Source organism: Antedon mediterranea, chromosome 9 (genome assembly GCF_964355755.1).
Source record: "Antedon mediterranea chromosome 9, ecAntMedi1.1, whole genome shotgun sequence".
Taxonomy (NCBI): domain Eukaryota; kingdom Metazoa; phylum Echinodermata; class Crinoidea; order Comatulida; family Antedonidae; genus Antedon; species Antedon mediterranea.
The window spans coordinates 7,070,170-7,095,308 of NC_092678.1; the positions used below are offsets into that span (position 1 = coordinate 7,070,170).

The following is a 25,139-nucleotide window of genomic DNA, read 5'->3' on the forward strand; positions in this document are numbered from 1 at the left end:
TTCTTTATTGTAACTAACTCAAGTATGATTTAATAAACATAGTTTTTACTGTATGGTTTTAATGAAATGTGTTAATAATTTCATGTGAAAATAGAATGTTAAAAGTTTTATAATGTTTTTATTTATTTTTTGAGATGATTTAATAAATTCAGATGTTTACTGTTTTTAATGAAATATGTGTGTATAATAATTTCATGTGACAATAGAATATGTTGAAAAGTTTTATAATGTTTTTATTTGTTTTTCGAGATGATTTAATAAATTCAGATGTTTACTGTTTTTAATGAAATATGTGTGTATAATAATTTCATGTGAAAATGGAATATTTATAATGTTAAAATATTTTATCATGTTTTAATTATTCAAGATGATTTTAAAGGTTCTGTTTATGCACCTCTCCCGGAGGTCTCTATTGAGTCATACAATTGACAAGTTCTTTTGTTTTATATTTGTAATATATTTTTGAACTTGTCAATTGTTTGACCCACTGTACGATCACCGGGAGAGGTGCATCATGGATGCATCATTTATAAATAATTATTGATGCAAGGGTGCATCAGAAAACCTAGATGGTACAACACATGAATGAATGGTGTTAATGTTTGTCACTTTACCGCTCACTATATCATGGACATGGTCACAATGCATCAAAATGGGTGCGTCATGGTCACCTAAAGACAAGTTCCTATTTGATGCAAGTGTGCATCATTCATAAGGTATGATGCACATCAGACAAATGACGAACCTCACCCGGTGGTCTATATTGGGTCATACAATTGACAAGTTCATTTGTTTTATATTATATTATATGTATACTTTTACTTATTTTATATAGGTATATATATATATCATTGATTTACATTATACACAATAATATTTAAAAAACCGTTGCGAATTAAAGTTGGAATTTATTCTGACTTGTTAAGCCTCCACTGATTGTGAGGGCGTTTGTTGTATGAGAGAATGTATCTTGTGGGTGAAAATCTGTGCTAATACCATACATGGCTCTGTGGTCTAGTGGTATGATACTCGCCCTGTAAGCGAGAGGTTGCAGGTTCGAATCCAGCCAGAGACATTTTTTCATACAACTAAAAAATATGAAACTTTCGCCAATGAGCTATGCTCGACGCGATTATGAGATCATGTTCCGAATATGAGCACTGTTTCTATAATTTACAGTATGATTTATATATATATATATATATATATATATATATCCAATCTGCACACAGTACTGTTTCAAAATGCAAAACTGGCACAAAATATAGCCTGAGCGAGTTATGGGGGACAGGGTACACTGATTATGAACACAAAGAGTGCACAAACCCAACGAGCGTGCTTTGCAAAATGCTATGGTATTCACAACATAATTATATTATGTCAACTTGTACCATTAAAATTTTATTTACCTTCGCCAAGGAGGTATATGTAATCGATCGCGTGTGTTTGTTTGTTTGTCTGTTGGTTTGTTAGCATACTCAAAAAGTAATTACAATCTTTACCAAAATGAATTTCTTTTCAAATTCAATCAATGATTTTCGCGTTGCTGTTCTATTGTTAGTCAACTGAAGCTATTGTTAATAGGCTTGTTACAAACCATTACACCAATCTCGCATACACATGCTTGTAGTGAAATTAGCCTAAATCACAAACAGCATTAAGACACACACAAATATATATATATATATTTTTTTTTTCCCAGAGAAATCTTATGTAGGAGAATTTTACAGTAGGCGGAGGTATGCACTCTCGAAGTGGCTTTCTAGTTTCATGTTTTTTTCTTTGTGATAATATTTCTATTTTCCGCAGGGTCTTACGACTACAGACAATTCCTTGTCTTTGTAAGATCCCTGTAACAATTTAAATACTTATATTGCTGAATAAATGTGAATTTCATGAATGATCGTAAAATCAAAATGGTACTGGGTATGATCAACTAGAGTTCCTGCACTCAACTGAACACCCATAGAAGCACTGATTAGGAAAGCTTATCTAGTTGGTAACTGGAATGGTCTCAAGATGATTTTTAAATGTTTATGTTTAATGCAATGTGTGCAATGTTTTGCGACAATAATATGTAATGTTATTACAGTACATGTAGCAATTAATAAACAGATCTTCTAGAACTTAACTTGAAAATAATAATCTATAGTAGGCTAAAATTTATAGTATAACATTATGAGAAATAAGAATGCTTTTTACAAAATCATTGATTATTATTATTGATTGATCGATTGGTGTTTGGGAATTTATTTTATTTCAGTTAGATCAGCCAAGTTAATTTTTCCTAGGTAAACATCACAAGCACGATGACGCAGACTACTGTATGTATGTATGTAAACCATAGAGGGTGCTATTACAAATTCTACAAAAGATATTATAGATTAAACTAGGTGCTAAAGGCATAAAATACAGTACCAAGAACTTATTTCACCTTCAGTATATGACAATTCATTAAGCATCTTACGAACCGATGATACACAGTGGTATGTATCTTATCTCTTTCTAGAGCCTATAGTAAATTGTCGAGGTCTGTAATTTGGTAACAAAAGTATGAAGTTGTTGATAATATTTAATATAATACTAGGTGTGTGTTAAAATTATTTACCCCATTGTTTCATAAACATTCATTTATTAGCAACTTAATTTTATAGTACTTGTGACTTAAAAAAGGATTTTTTTTAACAAATTATTATTTTTTTGGACAACTGAGTGATTTGAGATGATGTTTTTGTAGGCAAGTTCATTCTCTCGTCGTCCTACATTTTCACCACTCGTATGTCAATCAGTTATATTTTTAACTAGCAAACTCCCTCATCCATCAAAAATTTAATGTAACTGTGATAAAAACGTACTTACAAATATTCATCCTTCAGGGGTAAAAGGTGCAATTATTGTCCGAATTTATCAGACCAGGTGCGAGACACCTGTTGTGAACTCAGTTTTCGTTTGCTTTCCTGAAGTAGCTGTTGCCGCATTTCTAGCAGTCTGCTAAACATCTTTGGCGTCTCAAACTCAAGTGTCGGATTATTAAATTTTGTTCTTGAACGACTTCTTAGATTATACCTCCCAGTGGACATACTTACCTATTGTAAATAAAATTGATTTTATAATATATAATAAAAATGATTTTACTGAAGATACTGCAGTAACTAAATTGTATAAATACCTCTTTAACCGGTTGATGCAATTATTTAGCAAGCATTTATGTGGAGTAATCACACACATGTTTATTGCCGTGCATGTGCCTACTTATACATTGAAAGAAAGTAAAATTAACTACATACTTCATAGTTTAAAAAAATATATAGTAAATTTAATTTTCATCCATTTATGGAAATTCCATTGCTTGCATTTATCAATATCATATAACTGTTAAATACGGCTGAATAAGATGCCAGTTTATGGTCAATTGCATAGTCATGCATGGCTATGATGCCTGGTTGCAGCGTGTCATATCAAAGCCAAAAAAGTGATTTACTAAAGAAATTATAATCATGTTTACAATTCATTATTTTATACAACTATATCAGTAAGAACGTACAGAAAAGAAGGCTGGTATTTATTTTATTTTTTATTTTTATTTTATTCAATCGAAACCAACAGCGATAATTACCGCCACTAACAGGTTTGATACAAACAAAGCCAGGTACAGTATGGTCACCTGCTCCATTTAAATGAAACACACCAGCTAATATCGCACTCGGACAAGCTCAGAGAAAGACCAAAAGGAAGACCAAAGACAACATGGATTGCAAACATCAAAAAAGAAACAGAACAGAGTGGCGAACACATGTGAGACGCGCAATGTCTAATGATGATTAGCAAGATATCATTTTATGTTTTGAAAAAATGTTTATCATTTATGTCATAAAGTAATTGTCCATTCTCCTCAAACTAATCAACACAGAACTTTATTTATAGCACCATGTTACAAGGAATCAGAAATTGTAACGTCAATGAAATACTCTCTATTTTTAGCATACAGAAACAGGGTAATTTCAGGGTTTATTACATGACATTCTTTAAAATTAATGGAAATACATTTGTACATTAATCGTTTCTTTTTATTAGCTAACAGAGGAATTAAAACTGACTTGTTCAGAGCAATGTTCTAAAATGCTAACTATCTATAGACTAACACATGTTGGACTAAAGGTTCTCAAACCTATTAAATGAGAATTTCCTTTCTATAAGACATCCTGAACCTATTTTTACATTTTTATGACCCAAGTCATTAATGTGGTCGAGACTTTAAGGGCCTGTTCAGACAGAGAGATTTATGCTTCGTATTATATGCAGCGTACAACTCCATACGGTAGGTCTGAACCAGGAAAAGATTAACGGAAGCCACCTCTTACATACTACACTGGTTTTTTGTTTGTTACGACAGCTTTAGTTAGTGAACAACTCTTACAATAAAAAAAATGTCATGCATCAACGATTTAATCTTGCACCCAAATCTGTGACACTTCAGAAAGTGAATAGTTAATCGAGTCTGAAAACTTTGCTGTTCAGAAGCGCACCTTCATGGATCTGAACATACTGTGTATCCATAGATTACTTCAGTACTACTGTTTGTCAGTACAATACAGCCATAATGCGTTAAAACACTGGTTCTTATCAGATCATGATCACCAACGTTAAGCAACATAGGACCGGGTTTGAGCCCATCTGCTGTGCCATTTCGATTTTATCCTAAACAAAATACATTGCCTTGTCCTACGGATATACATTAAACCTAATCCAAATGTCCTCAGTTTCCAGTTTAAGCTTAAGGATAATAAATACTTGCACCTTTACTTTAAAAATTTCGAGAAAAGGTAACAATAAATATTTGTACATATTTAACTGTCATGTCAATTCTATGGAGTATGATACATTTATGATATTTGTAACAAATTAGAAATTTTAACTTACGAAACCTATGATATCTGTGAACGCGCAAAACCCCAATAGAAATTCAACAAAAATGTGCATACCAGAATTCTCCAGACTTGCAATAAGTCAAAAAAATATATTCATTCACGGACCAAATATTTGGAACCCGCTCTATAAAACCAAAATCCTAATAATGTTAAAAAGAAACTAAAGAAATGATATTGAAGATACTAAAAAAGAGGGGGAAAAATAAACAAAAAACATTAGGCCTATTACACTGAGATGATCATGATCGGTATAGTGCTTCCAGGGGACAAACAGGGTTCATCCTGTTTTTTTTCCCTTTTATACCTCACCTGTGGTAGTCACTTTGATTGTTGGTGGCGCTTATGTTCGTCACTATTAAGTAGAGGGGAATTTCCCCTTTTCCCCACTGGGGAATGCCTCACCGAAGTTTCTGACCAGTCGTCCCATGTTTTTTTGTACATAATTTTCTCTCTTTTTTATGAATGTTGTCTGGCATGTATTATGTTCCAAACTGACAAACACCCACTCCTTTTGGTATATTGTAAATGTAATTGTGAATAAATATATTCTCTAATTTGTTTTTTTTAAATTTTAATAAGACAACTTCAAAGAATCATTGCATAAGAGTATTGAAAGTGGTTAATAAAACATTATATTATAATAACATTTGCTCTTTTAAATTATAACAAAATGAGAGGTACATGAGATCACAAGATTGCGAGCATGTACCTCTCATTTTGTTATAATTTAAAAGAATAAATAATTCAACAACTTGTATTTAAAGAATACATTATAAATTGTATGAATTGTATGTTATAAAAAATAGATCATTTTGTTATAATTTATAGGTCCTCACATGACATGACATTGCCTACTGGGACAAAAGCCTGCTGGCACTCAGACAATTGGACTGCGTGATTGGGGTCTACATAATTGTTACGAACCTTTAATATCAACAGCTTGATACATTACTAATGTATTGATCAAACAACATCAGATAGCCGAGTTTTCCCTATTCTGACGCAATTGCAGTTTGAGACCACTTTGCAAAAAAGGTAATTCTCAAACCAAACGAAAAAAATACATTATGTGGCTCAAATCAAGCTTTGCGGTAGTCTAGGAGGTGGAACAATAGCAGTGACCTGGAGTCCCACCTGAGATTCACTTGAAGCTATGTTTTTTTGAGAATCTGAGGTTTCAATGTGCTACATTAGTTTAATTACAATGATGTTTTAAATAGTACAATAGTCAATGGTCAGAACGCATAGTCAACAATTTTCGCATGAGCATGTAAACTAAATTTAACGGATGACATCAACTATCTACTCATTTGCTTGACAGTGTAGATCAGCAATACAGCTGTGTAATGTACTTTGTTTGTTTTGATTTCAGGAAGTGTAGAACACATGTATCGTGCACAAAATTACATACATATTCACTAAAACAATCATAAATTGCCTTGATAAAAACTAAAACTACCTACAGTAGGCATTTTAAAACTTGAATAAACTTGGGTAATAAATAGTTTATTGCGATAAGTTTAAAAAAAAATATTTATTGATTATTCTGTAACCCTTCAGTTAACATTTTCAAACATTGATCGTATTGACTATTTTTCAGAAATAAGGTATTTCATATATACTTGCACACACGCAGATTAATATGTTTACAAAGTGGGGCAGAGCTTGAGCGTTGCATTTTGTTAAATAGTATTAAAGTTAACGTTTACTTGTAAAAAACTGCCTCTAGAAATTCTTTATTGTTCAATATTCATAAAATAAAAAATTGGAAATTTTTAATAATTTTTTAAAACACAGGATCATGAAAGGGTCTCCTGTCCCCAAGCCTATATTACTTTGCTTTGCCCTCACCCCTGAAAATTTCAATCTGCATGCCCCTTTCCGGTTTGAACTAGATTACTCTTTTTTCTACAATGCTTGTAGTGATTAAAATTAATAGTTTGGACCAGCAGCACTAATTGACTGCTGGATTTACTTGCCCCAAGGAGTATGTATTTTATTCCATATATGGTAATGCGTGATTCTAATTCTAGTTTGTTCCTGAATCAAATATAAAAAGAGTTCATTCTATCATTTGCATTTGTGTTTCTATTTTTAGAATAGAAATATGACCTTCCTTTATTTGACCTTGACTTCATAATTAGGATGCTTTTTATTATTAAGTGAAAGCATGGAGGTAATCATGTTCAGAGAGATAGCCTTTAGATTGGTTTCTTAAACATTAAAGGTGTTTTTTAAAGGCACTATTCCTACATTTTTTTGTAAAAATAATGCATATTATTTAAAAACATTAAACCAGGTCATTCCTAATGCATTTTCTACTCGTACAGGACTTAGATTGTAGACAATGTTAATGTACGAACAGCGTACGCTATCTATAAGCCTATAGCCTAGCTCAGTGCTGAAATAATTTTTTTTTTGGCAGAATCCGTTAATAAAAACTGCGCATACTTTAAGTTGTATTTTTGAATAAAATACACACACAGCTACTGTAGAGTTACCCATGCAGACTTCCCAACTCCTAAATCTGTTGAGACGTGCTTTGTAGCACACACACACGTTATTTTGTTTTAAAAAACCATTTCCAAAAGACAAAGCCTGCAGAATCATGTTGTACTCAGTAAAACATGATCATTTATTTTAATGAATTGATATGGTGTTTATTTAAAAAATGCTATTTTAAACATTTTTATTTTGATTTAAATTTAAATACTAATACAGAACCTTTTTAAATACAATTAATATATTATTATTTATTTTGGATTAAAAGGTTGCCACCGAATAACTTCTTTTAACAGATCTTGTAATTATTTACTGTATACAAAATTATTTTAATAGCTCATTAGCAATGTAAACATTTTAGCTTATATTAATAATTAATTCCTGGTATCAGAGCAGTAGTCAGTGTTCTCCCGAAAGCTGGTTTTACTACCAGCAAGATTCAACAGAATAAATTACTCCTAAACCTGTATTCAAAATAAGTGTACTAAGAAAATAACCTAAAATAAACATGTTTACTTGGTACAGTAGACAAGGACATTAAAACTAACAAAGCCATTTAAAGATGTATTGTCCCACAAAAACTTGAAAAATGAGGATTAATTAAATCCGATTTTGAATGTTATTTTGTAGTTTTAATAAAGTTAATCACTTCCGTAGAAAAAAAACGAGAAAAAATAATGTTTTCACTTATAAAATAACATGATAAATGGTTAAATTCAACCAAAAATCCATTGGCTGGCAGCCAATTTGAACAATTTTTGCTTTAAATTCCTTTTTTTTCAGGTAAATAATTTTTTTTTCGATCCAATTTTTGGTCGAAGTCAATAACTATTATGTGACATTAAAATGGCATATTTAACAAAAATATTTAAAAAAAAATATTTTTCAGGGGGACAATATATCTTTAAAAAACATTATAAAGAGCAATTGGCACGACAGAGCAACAAAAAAGCTTAAAATGCAAAACAAAACTCATTGATGGAAATGGCTCGGACATGTGCTAAGGAAACCAGCAGACAACAATCTCAGTATTTGGTAGTTAATATATTTAAGGTTGAGGATTGTATGTTTAATAAATATCAATGATTTTTTCACATCTGCAAATGTAACAATTTGTAACGAGGTTTGCATAGTGTGAAGACAATTTTGTGGAAAATCTTCTGAGATTTCACAGGGGACCCTGTGAATTCTCGGAATAAAAACACACCAACAAGAGGCCTGTGTTTTTGTTCCGAGGTGTTCAGAGTTCTCACTGCATGTATTGCCTTGATATTAACTGACCTATCATAGCGTGCAACTATTCTTTCCTCCCGAGATTTCACAAGAAAGAAAACGTGTACCGGTAGTAAGTAATCAAACCTGGTTACAACTTGTTACAAGTTGTAACAATGTATGTGGATGTGAAAAGGGTATTACTATTACTGTATGTGTATATATACACAAATTTTGAGAAAGTTTGCTGTAAATGTATTGGAAATATTATTTATCTTTTTATATATTTCATCATACTTCAAGAGCGTGAGCTGATTGTATGAGGCCCTCAACAAGACAAAAAATAAATAATAAAAGGTAAAATTAAGATATTATATACAATTAAATCTAAAAAAAGCGATAAAAAACTGTTAATAATAAAACTCAAAAATTACAAAAAAGTTTACCGTAATTCATTTTCAATTTAATTACTGGAATACTTACTTGATTTTTAGGACGCTTTTCTTTCTTTTTATTTCCGGATATTAGATTAGTAGTATCAGCAACAAAATCTAAAAATTGAAAAACAAATATCAAAATAGAATACTGAAAATATAGAGTATATTTGTAAACTTTCAATTTCAAACTAAAAGAGATGATAGGCCTACATTCTAAAAATCTATACAGATCTGAAATAAAAAATTATGTCCACCATTCAAAACAAAAACACTTATAAAATGTGTAACAATATGTTTAAGGAATTTAGTTGTAAATTAAGTCAATATAATTACTATTACCTTATGACATGTTATTAACATACAGTACATATTATGTAATAAAAAATAAAATCAAACATAGAGGGCAGTAGACATATTTAGTAACTTCTCAGAGGTAATTAAGAATTAAAAAATTACTCAAAAACATAACAATAAAACTGATTCAGTATTTATTCATTCAGTCAAACCCTTAAGTGGTAAAGCATTGATTTCCAAAGCGATTTATGTCTGGAAACTGTTGTTTGTTGAATTGCCGAATTTTAGTCCAAAAGTAACAATCTATAAATGGCTTTCATTTCACAGAATAGGGCCCGTTTATGCAACACGCTAAATTTACACGCATCGACATTGTATAAACAGAAATGGATTCCGTGTAATTACTATACCATCTGGAAAGGCTACTTGTAAAGACTACTTGACGACCAGCCAAATTTGGCTGGTTGGAGTAGCTGAAGTAGCCTTTTTAAGTAGCCTCGGGGGACAAGTTGACCTCTCCAATGTAATAAATTATTACTAACCAGCTTTCATCTGATATTATGTCATCTCCATGGTAATAATCAACAGCCTAGCCTATGCCTACAGTATTCAGGAAGGACTGATACCAAAAGATGTACTAGGCACTTTAAAAGTGCACATGAATCAGATGTGTACACTGGACCTACAGTTTATAGTCCTTAGCAGAGAAGACTCATTCTACCACTAGAATCATGGAGCGAGTGAGCCTCACACCTTGGCCGAATTTATGGCTACAGTACGTATAATGGTTCCACTGTCTTAACCGCTCGGCCACTCACTAACTAAAAACAAAAGTTCTGCAAAATACCCACCTGATATCCTAGAGGAGAGGTTCAGTATATGACTACTATCAAGAACTGATGTTGGATCTTCCATCGACTGAGGAGCAGTCTGAAAACAGACCGTTGTATCGTCCGAGTCATTGCTGCCATCTGATGGTATATACGTGTAGTCCAGTTCTAAGGTGTCATCCAAGTGATCAATGCGGTCTTCAAAATCTGAAACATACAAGAGAGGATAGTTAACATGAACTTTCAAACTGACAACAATGTTTCGCAATTTGTTCTGCCTACTGTTCTGCCTGAAGCGTGGTTCCCACTAGCAACACAACGCACAAAACGTACTAAAATGCCCTTCCGATAATTGTGTTTGCTTCCACCTTCGAGAAATCAAACCTGCTTGGTTGCGCATCATTGTTAGTTGCCGTAGAATTTGACCTGGTTCACTCCAAATACTTGATTATGCACTGTACTATTCCTTTATTCATGCATTGTGTTGCGTGAAATTCAACAAATATTACTTCTCATAGCAAAGTTGACAGCACTGTTGTCGGTTCCACTTGTGATTACACAATACGGCACTTTGCGTCAAAACGTGGGATTCGCGCGTAAGTGTGCTTGCTTATATTTTATAATGCAGAGGATGGCAAATATTACTGTACAATGTAAATGCATGTTCATTATTCCATGAATTCAGTTTGTTGATGTACAAATCCAGTAATTTTAAAAAGGGGTCACCTTTATGGGACCCAACAAAATGTTCTCTTCTTAAGAGGTGTACCCTTAATACTGTATGGGTGTCACTGAAGAGGTTGGCTGTAGTATCAAAAATTACTTCGAAAGTGTCCTCTTATTAGCGGTGTCCCCTGAATAAAGGTTCCTCTGAATAGGGGTTTCCGAATGGACAGGAACTATTTCAGCCCTGTATTAAAGATTGTAGAATTTTACCATTGTATATTATGTGAATCTTATTACGAAAAACAGGTATTCCAAAAAAAGTGATTTTACAGTCGGAGTATAATGGCATAATTGCCGTTACCTGTCGGAGAGTTTGGGCAACTGTCCACTGCTGTATAATTGATTGCACGACTGAATGAGGAATTGGAAGTAATTGTTGGTACCATTGTTGATGAGGAGGATGCAATACGATGTAAACTTGGTGGCTCAATAGATGGATGTGATGTAGAGTCTGTACAAAACATTAAAAAAGATAATTAGCTCTATCTTGTGTAATGACAACGTGATTGGTCTAAATGTGAGAGTGCTAAAAAAATATATTATATCGCCCTAGAGGGAAATAAGAAGAAAAACATTTTATATACAGATTTGTAATTTGACGAGTTAGGTTATCCGCGCAAAAGCAATATAGGCACGTTTGTTAGAATGCGTACAGAAATTGATTATGCCAAAATGAAACATGAAGACAATTTCAAAAGATAATTGCCTGAACAAGAACAGAATTCCATTCTGGTTGCCAGATGTAGAATTAGGCATTAGTGTAAAAAATAGTACCGTTCACACACTATTTTATAATTCCGATTCCATACAAAAACGTATGGGTCACGGTGAACCAGAGTTTTCTCTAGACTCTGAAATGAATATAGGCTCAGTGTTTAACGTAGCTAAACTTACGGATACGCTGGAATTCTTTGCGTAACTCTGTTGTTTCTTGTTCTATCTTTAACAAAAGTTTATTGTTTAATTTGTTATAGTCTTTATACCAATAAATGAATCCCATCCAGACTAATGCCGCTAATGTACAAAATATCTTTCTAGACATCCACATCCTGTGGTATAACATATCCTGCAAGATGAAACATTCTGATCCTTTTTAATACTGTACTAATGTTTGATGTGTAGACAGAGCTTTAGGTTAACATATTCTTTAAGCACAAAGTTAATAACAAACTGAAGTATTTCAACACCTAAGGCCACACATAGAGGACCCAAAAAAAGTTATTATGGATTTTCCCTGAATAGGGATTGGTCCTTGCGTTTCAGTTCACTTAATAGGGATGTCCCAGAGAAGGTGTTCCTGTGGTTTAAATATAAGTTCTGATACAGTACAGTATCATTAGTAGTTCCACCTTATTGAGGACAAACATTCAGTCCCAATAAAGTGTGTCCCCTTTAATAAATAGGAGTGTCCCCTTTAATACAGTAAATAGGAGTGTCCACCCTATTTTAGTTTTAACAATGTAAACTGTGTAAAACCGCAGTTGAACATAATGTAATAACTATTAAAGAAACCGAGGTTGAAAGAATAACCCAATACAACTACTTAGGTACTATAATTGACAACAAATTAAAATGGGAGTCAAACTCTCTCATGATTTCCAAGAAGGCATCTCAAAGGCTCTACTATCTCAGAAAATTCAAGCAAATTAGAGTTGATAACACTATTTTAATTCTATTTTATCAAAGTAATATTCAAAGTATTTCATCTTTTAGTATTGGATGTTTTTATGGTAACTTTACTGAAAATGATAAGAAAAATATTGAGAGACCACGTAAAATTGCACAACGTATTATTAAAGCTGATCTAACGCCTTGTTCATTTATCTATGAAAAGAGTATTTAAAAAAAAGTAAACAATATTATGAAAGACCCCACTCATCCGTTACATTACTGTTATAACTTAAATAGATCATGCATTAGGCTACGACCTCCAAGAGCAAATCTTTGTAGAACTAGGAAATCCTTCGTTGTAAATAGCATTCATATTTTTAATTCTAATGTAAGACGTTAATGCAATTTTTAATAGTTTTAAATTTTTAACAGTATTTTTAACTTTTTATCTTGTATTTTTAATCTGTTATAATACTGCACGTTTTTAAATTGTTGCAATATTGTTGTTTTAATCTACCAAGCAAAGTGAATTTCCATTTTTATGGACAAATAAAATTTCTTGAATCTTGAATGCAAAAAAAATACACAACCAATCACAGGTAAGGAAATAAGTTATCATGTGTTTATGAGCACTCATGCATATCAAACAATAAAAAACATTTGATTCAACATTCAACAAAAATGAAAAACGGACTCAACTATTCCCTACCTGTTCCAGATTTGTAGAATAATAAAAAATCAATCTTTCTATAACTCCATTTATAACGAGTAGTATAAAGATCCATAATCGAGCTCCACTTGACCTTGATGTAGAGGTCAACATATAAGCAACCGCTGCAGCCAAGACATAGAACAAAAGGCTATGAAACGAGGTGAACTCCCCCAGAATGACCTTCTGTACATTCGAAACACGCTGAAATGTTTCTTCAAACAATTGTTTCTGTTCTTTCGTGCTTATTTTCATGTCATCGAAAACCCTTTGAAGGTCTTCGCTAGATTGATGTAAAATTGTTCGTAAATATTCTTCATTTTTCATTATCGCTTCCTGATTGGATAATGACTGGCTCTGTCGTTGCATCATTTTGTCTTGCAATTCGCTAGTGGTTTCCAATTGATCCGCAACATTCTCAGAACTAACTGCCAAGCGTGATACAGTATTTTCGGTTCTCTCATGCCATATTTGGTTCTGTAGGAAAAAGCAGATGTTCTGTGTATGGGTGAAAAACTCTGTGTAGGCGTTGAATGCGATGATATCGTTCCTCATCAATGCTAGACAATCGGAAATTGGTTGATTTTCGTCGCATTCGTAAGGCTGAATCTGAGCTTTTTGGAGGTGACAGTTTGTAAAAATTAATGCAAGCCGACTTTGTTCATCATCCGTTAAATGCTTACAACCTACAAAATAAAAATTACAGAAATGTTCAATATTGCATTCATTAATAAATACCGTCTAAATTCTATATTCTAATGCAGTTACTGTAAACAGTAAATACATTATACTGCAATCAAATATGATTTCATATTTGTTTCAGAAGTTTTATGGCAGTCAATTATGTTATGGCAACAACAGTTTTGTTTATGATGAAATAGAAAACATGGTTCCTTAAATTGATAATTACTGTTGTATACTGCACACATGTTGCCTGCTGGAAGTATTATAAAAGAGATATTTTTTCTCAAATGATTGTATTTGAAGAAAATAATTAATAATTCTGTGAGAAAAATATAATTCTCAAGGGGATATAAAAATTGGGGTATAAAATTGTATATGCCAGGGGTAAGTAGTACTGGTGGTGGGTGGTTGGGTTGGTGGGTTAAGGTACATAGTTGTGGATGATCATTGGGGGATGGGGGTTGTTTCAGTTCATTGGCGTTCCCTGTGGTTTTGTGTGTTTCGTTGGTGTTCTCTATCGTTCGTTGGGGTAAATATGGTAGGACCAGTCAGATGGGATAAGCAAGCAATAAAGCACATGAATGGTTACATGTCAAAGTTCAAACTGGACAGAGCAGCAGAGAGATTTTTCTGAAATAGTAATAAAATATTAAATTAATAACAATAATTGACAATATCAACATTATTTAAAATGTCAATGGTCACTAAGACAGATTGTCCACATACCCACTTGAACCTCTTTAATGGCAGATGTCCAGCAATGTCCATACCGCGGGTTCTCGCTCTCTGTTTGCAGCCTTGCCAATTGGCTTCGACCCTCTCCGTACCGCTGCACTTTGGCTTCATTCAATTCAAAGGCCGGGTAACTTTTCGTTTCGCTTCTATCATTTTCTGGGGCTTGTGAATCAAAACTTTTCGTCGTTTGTTGGCATTCAATTGGTCGAAAAAGTATAGTAATTACTAAACACGCTGTAACTCGATAACCACCCTTGTAACACGTATTTTTTAATATAAAATTCATTTTTTACACGAAAATTTCACCTCTAGGCCAGGCTAGGAACAGCTGAACAGCGCCAGTATTTCAAAATAATTGATTGGTAGTGCGCCCTCAATGTTATAATAACAACAACAAACCCGCCACGTGCTTTTCTACGAAGACACAGAGGGGTCTTCAAATATATTACCTAACTTATTGTGATAATTGAAATACAGTATATTATTTATTTATTTGGAATTACACCTTTAGATCGGTGGCACACTTAGCACAAAGGTGCATCCTTCACAATATAAAATATAACAATTAACAGAAAAGTAATAAAAGGCAAAAGCAACTATCATATCCTACCCCCCCCCCCCCAATTTACATCGATATATACAGTCAGTAGATCATTACTTTACACAATGAATACAAAACAAGATATAGTAAAAGTGTATAAAATAAAATAAAATCAGCTGATAAACACAGCTTATTACGAAAAACCCCCAACCCACTTTTATTTCAATTTACTTAATGTAGCAATGTAGATAACATAGTTATTGAGTCATATAAACAATCTAAATCCTACTGTTCAGTAATTCAGAAATAATTAGTGTAAATACTAAAAAATTTGAAGTCATCTTGGTCATCATGTAAAATATCATTACGTCATTATTTTGTTTATCTCGCGCCGCCCATTAAATATACACACTTGAGTTTATCTTATCCAAATCAGTCGTCGACAAGCATTATCAGATAAAACAATTTAATTCTTATCTGATAACATTTTTGTAGGTTTTTTTCTGAACTATTTTTTTGTAATGCTAAGTATTATGTTTATATTTTTTAATGTATTATATTTGCTTGGGTTGTTTTGTTTATTTATTAAATTATATTAATTTGCAAATTGTTCTAGCCTAGGCCAAGGGAGGGTATGGCTTTTGTTTGAGTATCGCGATAAAGATTAGAAGAAACTGCTTTGTCTGTCTAACGGGAATGGTGGATGTTGGTCGGTTAGAGGCCTAGGAAATTAAACTTGACGTAAAAACGTCATACTCCAAATTTTTAAATCTGACATTCATAAAGTATTTCATTTTCATTTTAGGCATATATATGAAAGTTTTGATATTAAGTAAATTTTTTTTTTTTTTTTTTTTTTTTATAAAAAATTACTAGGACCTAGGCCTAGGTAGGCCTTCTGGCTTAGCTAAACTTTTACAGGCCCTGTGACATTCTGTGTGTATGAGAATGATAGAAGGGCCTGTGGATTAGGAGAACCAAGTCCTTATTAGTTGATTATTTTAAATAAAAAGTCGTATAGGCCTAGCCCTCCTACAATAATATATTACTTTATTGTTTTTATTTAGCTTTTCGCTTTTTTTTGTATCTCCATTGAGATCCAGCCACTGATACCCACAGCATTGTCATTTTTTTGAGTAATTTGCTTTTGGATTTATATATCTATATATAAATTATGGTTAATTCTGACATAGGCGAGCACAATGCAAAAACTTCGGTACAAATCTCCGCCTTGGATACCTACCTTTATCTGAGATGTACCGCGAAACATAGATTTGATAACATTAGTTTTCACATCGACGCTATTGTTCCATATTTCTATCTTAGGAAGATATTATAAAGGGTTTTATAAGAAATTTTCTGTTTCAATCGGTAAATTTTAACTCTACGCGCGGTAGAAGTAATTTCCGGGTTCACAGGAAGGTGTTGGTTTCAACCAGGGAGTTGTAAAACAACTACCTGTTTCAACTAAGTTGGCCGTTGGTGCTTGGTGGCGATAGCCATTTTGTTTTTTTGTTTATTTTCGGACCGCGCGTGTGAAGGTATATAATAGTAGTACATAAACCCCGATAGCTGAGTTGTTGAGTAAGCTGCCAAGACTTTATGTATACTGTGCGCTATCTGTGTCCCGTCAGGACCCTGGGATACTTCTGCCCATGTTGCAAGCCGTCTAAAACGTATTTCTTCTTAGGCCACTCGTGTCGCGGAATAATGTATTAATTATACCAATTAGGATGGTTTTTATTTGAATAAGAGCCCGGAACACCTCCCCAATAAAACATCAATTAAAATAATTATCATCCTCGCTACTCAACCCCACCCAAATACATCTAATAAACGCCCATCCACAATATTATATTTATAACCCAATTATACTATTTTTAGTAGATTTCTTTGGAGTGTTATCTACAATTTACCAAGCATTTGTTATTCTTTTTTACCACTTTTCATATCTACAATAAACACTATACGCCTTAAACGCTATTAATCATCTAAGACACTTAGGTTAGTGAGTACGTTTAATACGAATATCAAAAGCATTTAAATAATGGTAACCGACCGAAATTGTCCAGGCCAGAATGTCCTTCTAAAACTTTTTACGTCCTGAGTCATTATCATTCCGAGAACCATCGTCTACACTTCCTAGAGGGGGAGCGAGCAAAGTGAGCTCACCCTCTAGTATATATAATATATGTAATACTGTACTTACAGTAAATAAGTTTATATTAACTTTTTTTGTTACTAAAATGATCTGTATACAGTATTGCATGGCGAAATCAATATGTTGATATAAAGTTTACGGTACTGTACACCACGTGTATATAGTTCTGAGAATGATCCAAATTTATTGATCTAAACATTGAGAACATACACATAGTGATCTGATAAAGAGTTGCTGGTAATGTAGTATATAATATTGACAAATTATTAATTATTTACAATTAATCTAGATTTACAATGACAGATGTTAAGACAAAGAGCGCCCTCAGTCCTCAAGGGAAACCTTACGACGAACTGTCGCACTTCATCAATGCTGATGGCAATCATATATTTACGAAGTGTTGGGAACCATCAGCAGATGTTGAGACAAGGTTTGTGGCCTATATGTACAGGTGCTAAACCCAACAGGGCCTGGACACAAAAAATGCAATATGTAAAAAAAAAGATAAAAAGCCTGGTGTCTGCAGAATTATAGCAACTCTAAGGTTAATAAACTGAGGGCCCTGCTCTTCCACTCTACAAACATTAACATATTATGTTTATGTTTAAATCACTCTCTTTTTATTCTTTGTGGGCTGTGATATCAATTTTAGTATCTTAAAAGGATGTCAGGTTTCAGTATTTTTTAGTAAAAAAAAATATTTTGCATATTTCAGAGCATTGGTTTTGATTGCGCATGGAATTTCAGAACATTGTGGACGGTACGACCCGTTAGCAGAGGTTCTTGTTGCTAAAGGAATTCGTACATTTGCTCATGATCATCGTAAGAGCCTGTTTATCAATTTGGTAAAAGTTGTAAAAACCAGTCAATTAGGTCACTTAGTCAACTGACCTAGTCAATGATTTCAGTCATATAAAATACACAACAAAGCCTCTGAGCTTCCATTTCTCTGGTCACATTCAGTTACTTGGATTTGGTTCTGTGATTTGGCATCACATGTTGGTAACATGTTACACCTTTATCACAAGAACAATTTTAAAGTAAAAACAGTCAAACATGTGTCACTTTATTTAGTATTGTGCCTATGATACTATACATTATGAAGTGGCATTTGCCTAGATACACAATGTATTATTTGTTTCTTTCAGTTGGCCATGGTCAGAGTGAAGGCGCGAGGATTGACGTGACTGATTTTAACATCTTCGTTAGGGATGTCCTTCAACATGCCGGTATGATTAAGGAAAAACATTCTGGACTTCCGTTATTCCTGATTGGACATTCTATGGTAATATGTACTTTTGTTGTTGTCCTAAAAGCTCAACAACAGGCATGAATTTCAGATATGATATTATTATAACAATGTGTAACAGAAATCACACAAAAAAACATGGATTTCTTAAAATTGTCAATTTTTGGCAATATTCTGCTATAAATATCAATCAGATCAACACATCAATATGCCAACACGTTGTATAAAAGACCAACGGTCTTGTATTGACCATATAGTTACTAGTCAAAATGTATATATTAATGATTTTGGTGCATTGTGCCCACTTTTAAATTGTGATCACAGTCCAGTATATGCAAATATTGATATTCGTATCACACGGGACAAGCCATACAATCGTAAAATATATCTTTTTGAAAAAACTGATTTTAATTTATATCGTAATGCTCTTAATTCTGTAAAAGGTTGAAGATGTTTGTCATAATTGGATTGACTTATTTAATAATTGTGTTGATAACTATATTATATCTAAAATTATAACTGTGCGTCCTAATGACAAGCCTTGGATTAATGCGCATATTAGAACTCTTATTCGCAAAAGAAATCGCGCCCATTCCACTCGAAATAACTCAAATTCGCATATGCAACGTTTTAAGAAAATTCGCGCAAAAGTTGTTAAAGCAATAAGAAAAGCTAAACAAACTTTTTTGGATAAACAATTTGATTTATTAATGAATAAAAACTGTGATTCAAAAACTTGGTGGTCTACCATAAATTCAGTTTGTAATTCCAAACAATATTATAAGATTCCTCCAATCAAATTAAACGATGATGTCCTAACTTTAAATAGTGAGAAAGTTAAAGCGTTTAACAATTATTTTAAATCTCAATCGTTTATTCCTAATCATGATGATTTTCCTTCGGACTTCACATATAGAACTGCATCGAGACTCTCAACTCTCAAATTATCTGTTGATGAGATCATGAAATTATTAACTATGCTGGATAAAAACAAGGCGATGGGACCTGATGAAATTCACAGTATCATACTAATAGAATCTGCTGAAATTATTGCACCCCATTTGACAAAGCTTTATAACTTCTGCATAAGCCAAGGATATTTTCCTGTGGAATGGAAAAAATCAAATGTCATTCCTCTGCATAAAAAAGGCAATAAATCCCTTATTGAGAACTACCGCCCTATATCCATACTTTCCAACTTTGCAAAAATTTTTGAGCGTGCAGTTTTTGATATAGTATATAAATACTTTGTGGATAATAAACTTCTTACTCAATTCCAATCTGGTTTTACACCAGGTGACTCGACAACGTATCAACTTCTTTATCTTATAGATACATTTAATAGAGCTTTAGATTTAAGGAAAGAAGTAATCTCGGTATTTTTGGATATTTCCAAAGCCTTCGATAAAGTTTGGCATAATGGGATTATATACAAATTAAATCAATATGGAATTAATGGCACTCTTCTAAAATGGTTCCAAAGTTACTTAAACTCACGTGAGCAACGTGTTATTATTGAAGGAACTACCAGTCCTTGGGTGACCATTACAGCAGGAGTACCCCAAGGATCTGTTTTGGGTCCATTTTTATTTATTGTATTCATAAATGATATGGTTGATAATATCAAATCTAATATTAGTTTATATGCAGATGATACTTCGTTATATGATATTTGTACAGATCGTAATATTTCAGAACAAAAATTAAATGGTGATCTTAATGTCATTTATAATTGGGCAAAAAAATGGAAAGTAACATTCAATGCTAACAAAACGAAAGCTATACTGTTTACACGTAAACATTTAGATAACTATGTTAGTTTAAATTTCAATAATGTAAATCTACAATTTGTAAATGATCATAGGCATCTTGGTGTAATGCTTAATGCAAAACTCAAGTGGGATTCCCATATCCAATCTGTAATTAACAAAGCGTCTTTATCTTTAAATATGCTACGTCGTGTCAAACATATTCTACCTCGACAGGCTCTCTGTCACATTTACATATCACACGTTAGACCATTAATGGAATATGCAGCTCCTGTTTGGTGTAATATCCCAGATAAATTAAGTGATGAACTAGAAAATATCCAGATTTCTGCAGGTAGAATATGTACTGGTGCGTGGAAATATACAAGTCATAATGCATTAAGACAAGAATTAGGCTGGTTATCATTGGAAAAACGTAGACAATTTCTTAACCTAATACTGTTTTTTAAAATTATTCATAAGTTAACACCAGTGTATCTTTACTCCTTATTTAATTTTTCTGACAATATTGAAGTTTATAACTTGCGTAACATCCGAAATATAATAATTCCATTTTGTAAGACCACATCATATCGTTTATCTTTTGTCCCATCTATTATAACACATTGGAATGAGTTAAATAATGAAATAAAAAATTCCTCATTTCTTGTTGAGTTTAAAAAATTGCTACTGAAATCCAATTTGTTTGAAACAAAAAAACGTTCTTATTATGATACAGGTGATAAGAAGATTAACCAAATTCACACTAGAATCCGACTTGGTTTCAGCTGTCTCAATTCGCATTTATTCTTACATGGACTTCGGGACAATCCAAATTGTACTTGTGGCTTTAATGTTGAGAATCCGCTTCATTTCTTATGTTACTGCCCTAATTATAATACACAAAGAGATATTCTACTTGTAAGCGCTAACTCAATTATTGAGGATATCTTAGCCAAGGATTTTTCTTTAACATTTAATTTTACATTTTTATGTGAAATTTTTATTTTTGGTTCCGATCTTCTTTCGAATTGTGAAAATGCTTTATTATTTTATTATGTACAACAATTTCTTGTTAATTCTGGAAGATTTAATTGATGTTTCTGTTAGTTGTTTTAAAATGTTGTATTTGTTAATCTGAGGCGCCTTGAAGCTAAGATGGTTCCATCTTGTAAGGCGCCTCTGTGTAATATACTGAATAAAAAAAAAAAAAAATATCAATCAGACTTGTTTTCAGTAATTAGGTACAGTAAGTTCATTCTGATGTGCTCATATATGACATGATGTCAAACTAATTTGATAGTGTAGACAGTGCCTTAATTTTTTTTTCTTTTGCTCTAGGGTGGTACCATAGCAATTCTTAGTATGAATAAAAAGCCAACTGAATTCGCCGGATGTGTTTTAATCGCTGCAGCTACTCAAATCAACCCAGCAGAAGCCACACCATTTAGGGTCAGTGAATAAGTTTGATATTATTTAATTTAAAACTATGTTTAAAAATAATAATATGTTAACAATGTTAAACTCTGTCTACACTATAACATTTTTTTATGTGTGATGTGCCCATATATCACTACCACATTCAGGGATATCACCACCATATTTGGGCACATCACACTTTTTTTGTCAAACTAGTTTGATAGTGTAGACAAAGCTACTTGTGGAATTACGATAGAACCCATATTAAAAAGACACTATCAAAACGTAGTTCATCATTTCACAAAAGTAGGGAAGGCATTCCCGTAAGCTACCCTCTGGATCCACCCTTGATCATCATGAAAGTTATTTTTAACATGTTTTTGTGTTTATATTATGCAGCTTTTCTTGGCCAAAGCTTCTGCCTACATGATGCCTCAAGTTGGTATTGTAGCCATTGAACCAAAGTGGATAAGCCGCTACCCTGAAGAAGTGTGTAACGATGTCAGAATAGTGCATTAACAGAAATTATTAACAGAAAGTAGTGCATTAACAAAAAATATTAACATAAAGTAGTGCATTACCAGAATAGTGCATTAACAAAAAGTAGTGCATTAACAGAATAGTGCATTAACAGAAATATTAACAGAATGAATATGCATAACGGAATAGTGCATTAACAGAATGTAGTGCATTAACAGAAACTAGTGTATTATACTGTCCATCTCAAAATTTATTTAAAATGAAATATTTTTATACTTGATTGAGATGTTAAATTTATTAATAGCAGCCATATTAATAAACAATTTCAATTTGTATTAACAGGTTGAAGACTATGCTAATGATCCACTAAACTACCATGGAAAGGTCAAGGCGCGTATTAGTGTACAAGTTTTGAAGGGAATTGATAACGTTTTCAAAAGCATTGACAGTATAGAATGGCCTGTCTTGATATTGCATGGCGATAAAGACCATTTGGTTCTTCTTGAAGGGTCAAAGGTGATGCACGAGAGGATTAAGTCTAAAGATAAGACTTTAAAGGTAAAATAATACTGTAGTATACTATGATGATAACAGAATGACTTTTTGCCTCGACAGCTGTGTATTCATTGCCGCATCATGAAAACGAAATGTCCACATTATTAATAACTGAGTACACTACCTTCCATAGCATTCTTATTCTTAAACCTGTGAAGTTTTTCTATTTACAATAATACATTGAATTTGGTACCTCTTGTTACAAGTCTCCTATAAGTGGCAGATGCGGACACTTTTTAACCATAACATTTTTATGCCTGTCTGTATAGTATTTTTATATTTTATATTTTGTATAATTTACCTTGAATTTAGCTAGAAGATTTTTATAGGAATTTTAGGAAATTTAGCTTATTTGTCTTTTAACCGTCATATTGAAAACTCTTCATTAAAAAACAGGTGAGGTAAGGTGGTGGTCCGACCAAATTTCCAGAATAAATGTAAATGGGAATAACCTGGTGTTTGCGCACATGTGTGAACGACACATAACACAACTTTCTTCTCCCCTAAGGCTCCCTTCGTGTCGAGTGCTGCCTCTAAACGGCGCCCGTTCGTCTGTCCAGGTCTCTCTTCCGAAAGATGTAATGGGTTCTTTAAAGCGCACACAAGTCAGATCTGTACACTGGACCTCTATTTTTATGTCCTTTTTGCGAAGACTTGCTCTACCACCAATTGTATAGTTTGTGGCGCCCCTGCCTTCACTCGGCCACTCGAATCCTTGCTTTATATGAGTTTGTTGACATTATTTGTACTAAATGGTTTGGTAGTGAATTTCAGTCTAACTGCATTTTTAATCTTTATTTCATGAATAATACCACCAAACTTGCGAGTTAGGATGACTAAGGCATTTAATAAAAAGGCAAATTGCCTTAAAATGTAAATGTGACATGTTTCGAGACTTGTCACATTTACATTTTAAGGCAATTTGCCTTTTTATTAAATGCCTCGTTATAGTCATCCTAATCTTTATTTAGGTTTAGAAATTAAAACAATGAAATTTAGATACACTGTTTTCCTACAGTTTTTATATATAATATATATATTTTGTCAGATTTACCCCGAACACTTCCATGCACTTCATCGGGAAATACCAGAAGACGCTGAAAAGGTCAGAAAAGATATTCTAAATTGGATCGAAGAACGGATTGACAGAAAACCGGAAGTTGCGGGAGAAGAAGAAACAAATGAAGTAACAACTGAGAAAAAAGAAAGTGAAAAAGAAAAAAAGGTGGAAGAAACAAAAGAAGAAAACGAAAAGGCAGAATTGAAGGAAGAAATGAAAGAAATAAAGGAGGATGAATCCGTAAAAGATGAAGAACTAGAAAATGAAAACAAAGAATGAATTAGAATATCTGTACAAGCTCACACAACAATGGCAATTGCTAAAAATGTTATTTGTGTGCTGTCCAATTTAGTCCAAAAATTACGAAAACCCACCAAACCAAAATGTATATTTATATATATACGTAATCAGGAAGTCTAAAGTTAGAAAAAGTTACCAAACAAATTGTAAATTTTGTCTAATCTAATTGAAAGTTATAAATATTTCAAAATGTATTGCAATTTAAGTAACAAAAATGTTTTGATTGACCGGGAGATAAAGAGATGATGCCTACCATAGAACTTAACTTAAAGTTAGAATATACGTCAATGTACTACCTCTAAAATAGTTAAATCAATTTAACTTATCGTTTTTTTCCAAATATTGTTTAAGCTTGCTTTCCACTAGGATGCAACGCAAGGATGTATTAATCTTAACACAAGCGAGTTGTCCAATGAAAAGTGACAGTTCAAATAATCAATCGCTTGTAATTGGTCAAATTATTTGTGCTGTATCCTCGTGAGAAAAAAGCTTTCAGTATATAAAATAATGTGCACCTTGATATTATAATGTAATAGAATTTATTTTGTTATACTGGTAGGCTGTTAAAATCTTTGATGGATACGCTGACTTATGAAGGATATATTTATGTCTGTCTCATGTTGTAGAAAGGACTTGTTTTGAGACTTGTTTATTCAATGTTTGGTACCAAAATAGATCTAAATAATTATGTATTCAAGTGGTCACTGGTGTAATCGATTCTTCTTTACTCGATGTGTTACATGACTGTGCAGATTTTGAGTCTAACAGTCATTATGCGTATACTCGTTACTGAACGTGTGTTAGAATGACTTTTTGACTAGACAGCTTTGTGTAGTGTGTGGCAATTCATTAACAACTTTCATAAAGATATTTATTATTATTTATATTTTGGTTTTCATCAAACTAATATTTATATATTTTGCACATTTAATAATAAATACATTGCTTATTTATTTTG

The 25,139-nt window shown here is 32.7% G+C and overlaps 2 protein-coding genes and 1 long non-coding RNA gene across 4 annotated transcripts in view; 1 reads left to right on the top strand and 2 right to left on the bottom strand.

The window, feature by feature from the left end:
- The window catches only part of LOC140059242 (uncharacterized), a 37,413-nt gene extending 27,135 nt beyond the window's left edge, over nt 1–10,278 (bottom strand). Inside the window, exons 1-3 of one of the 2 annotated variants that reach the window (XR_011847159.1) lie at nt 10,225–10,278; nt 9,126–9,193; nt 2,856–3,086 (exon numbers count right to left, since the gene is read on the bottom strand). This is a non-coding gene — a long non-coding RNA (uncharacterized lncRNA). The remainder of the gene's footprint in view (nt 1–2,855; nt 3,087–9,125; nt 9,194–10,224) is intronic. The other variant, XR_011847158.1, reaches the window with a different exon arrangement.
- Nucleotides 10,279–11,709: 1,431 nt separating this feature from the next.
- Nucleotides 11,710–15,064, bottom strand: LOC140059124 (uncharacterized). Its single transcript, XM_072104964.1, has 3 exons — nt 14,660–15,064; nt 13,250–13,935; nt 11,710–11,995 (listed from the first exon to the last, which is right to left on the bottom strand). Exons 1-3 carry the CDS (start codon nt 14,952–14,954, stop codon nt 11,798–11,800), a joined length of 1,179 nt encoding a protein of 392 aa, XP_071961065.1. The 5' UTR covers nt 14,955–15,064; the 3' UTR covers nt 11,710–11,797.
- A 557-nt stretch (nt 15,065–15,621) lies between these two features.
- On the top strand, nt 15,622–25,113 carry LOC140059014 (monoglyceride lipase-like). The gene is made up of 8 exons (XM_072104826.1): nt 15,622–15,700; nt 17,660–17,800; nt 18,086–18,192; nt 18,519–18,655; nt 21,709–21,819; nt 22,186–22,275; nt 22,609–22,824; nt 23,870–25,113. Exons 2-8 carry the CDS (start codon nt 17,667–17,669, stop codon nt 24,158–24,160), a joined length of 1,086 nt encoding a protein of 361 aa, XP_071960927.1. The 5' UTR covers nt 15,622–15,700; nt 17,660–17,666; the 3' UTR covers nt 24,161–25,113.
- Nucleotides 25,114–25,139: the final 26 nt, after the last annotated feature.

Bases quoted from the DNA above. Each gene is read 5' to 3' on its own strand.
- LOC140059124 (XM_072104964.1), bottom strand. From the start codon at position 14,954: ATGAATTTTATATTAAAAAATACGTGTTACAAGGGTGGTTATCGAGTT. The intron at 13,936-14,659 runs GTATGTGGACAA...TTTATTTTGTAG, and splicing joins CATTAAAGAGGTTCAAGTGG to GTTGTAAGCATTTAACGGAT. The intron at 11,996-13,249 runs GTAGGGAATAGT...TTCATCTTGCAG, and splicing joins ATTCTACAAATCTGGAACAG to GATATGTTATACCACAGGAT.
- LOC140059014 (XM_072104826.1), top strand. From the start codon at position 17,667: ATGACAGATGTTAAGACAAAGAGCGCCCTCAGTCCTCAAGGGAAACCT. The intron at 18,193-18,518 runs GTAAGAGCCTGT...TGTTTCTTTCAG, and splicing joins TACATTTGCTCATGATCATC to TTGGCCATGGTCAGAGTGAA. The intron at 22,825-23,869 runs GTAAAATAATAC...ATATTTTGTCAG, and splicing joins CTAAAGATAAGACTTTAAAG to ATTTACCCCGAACACTTCCA.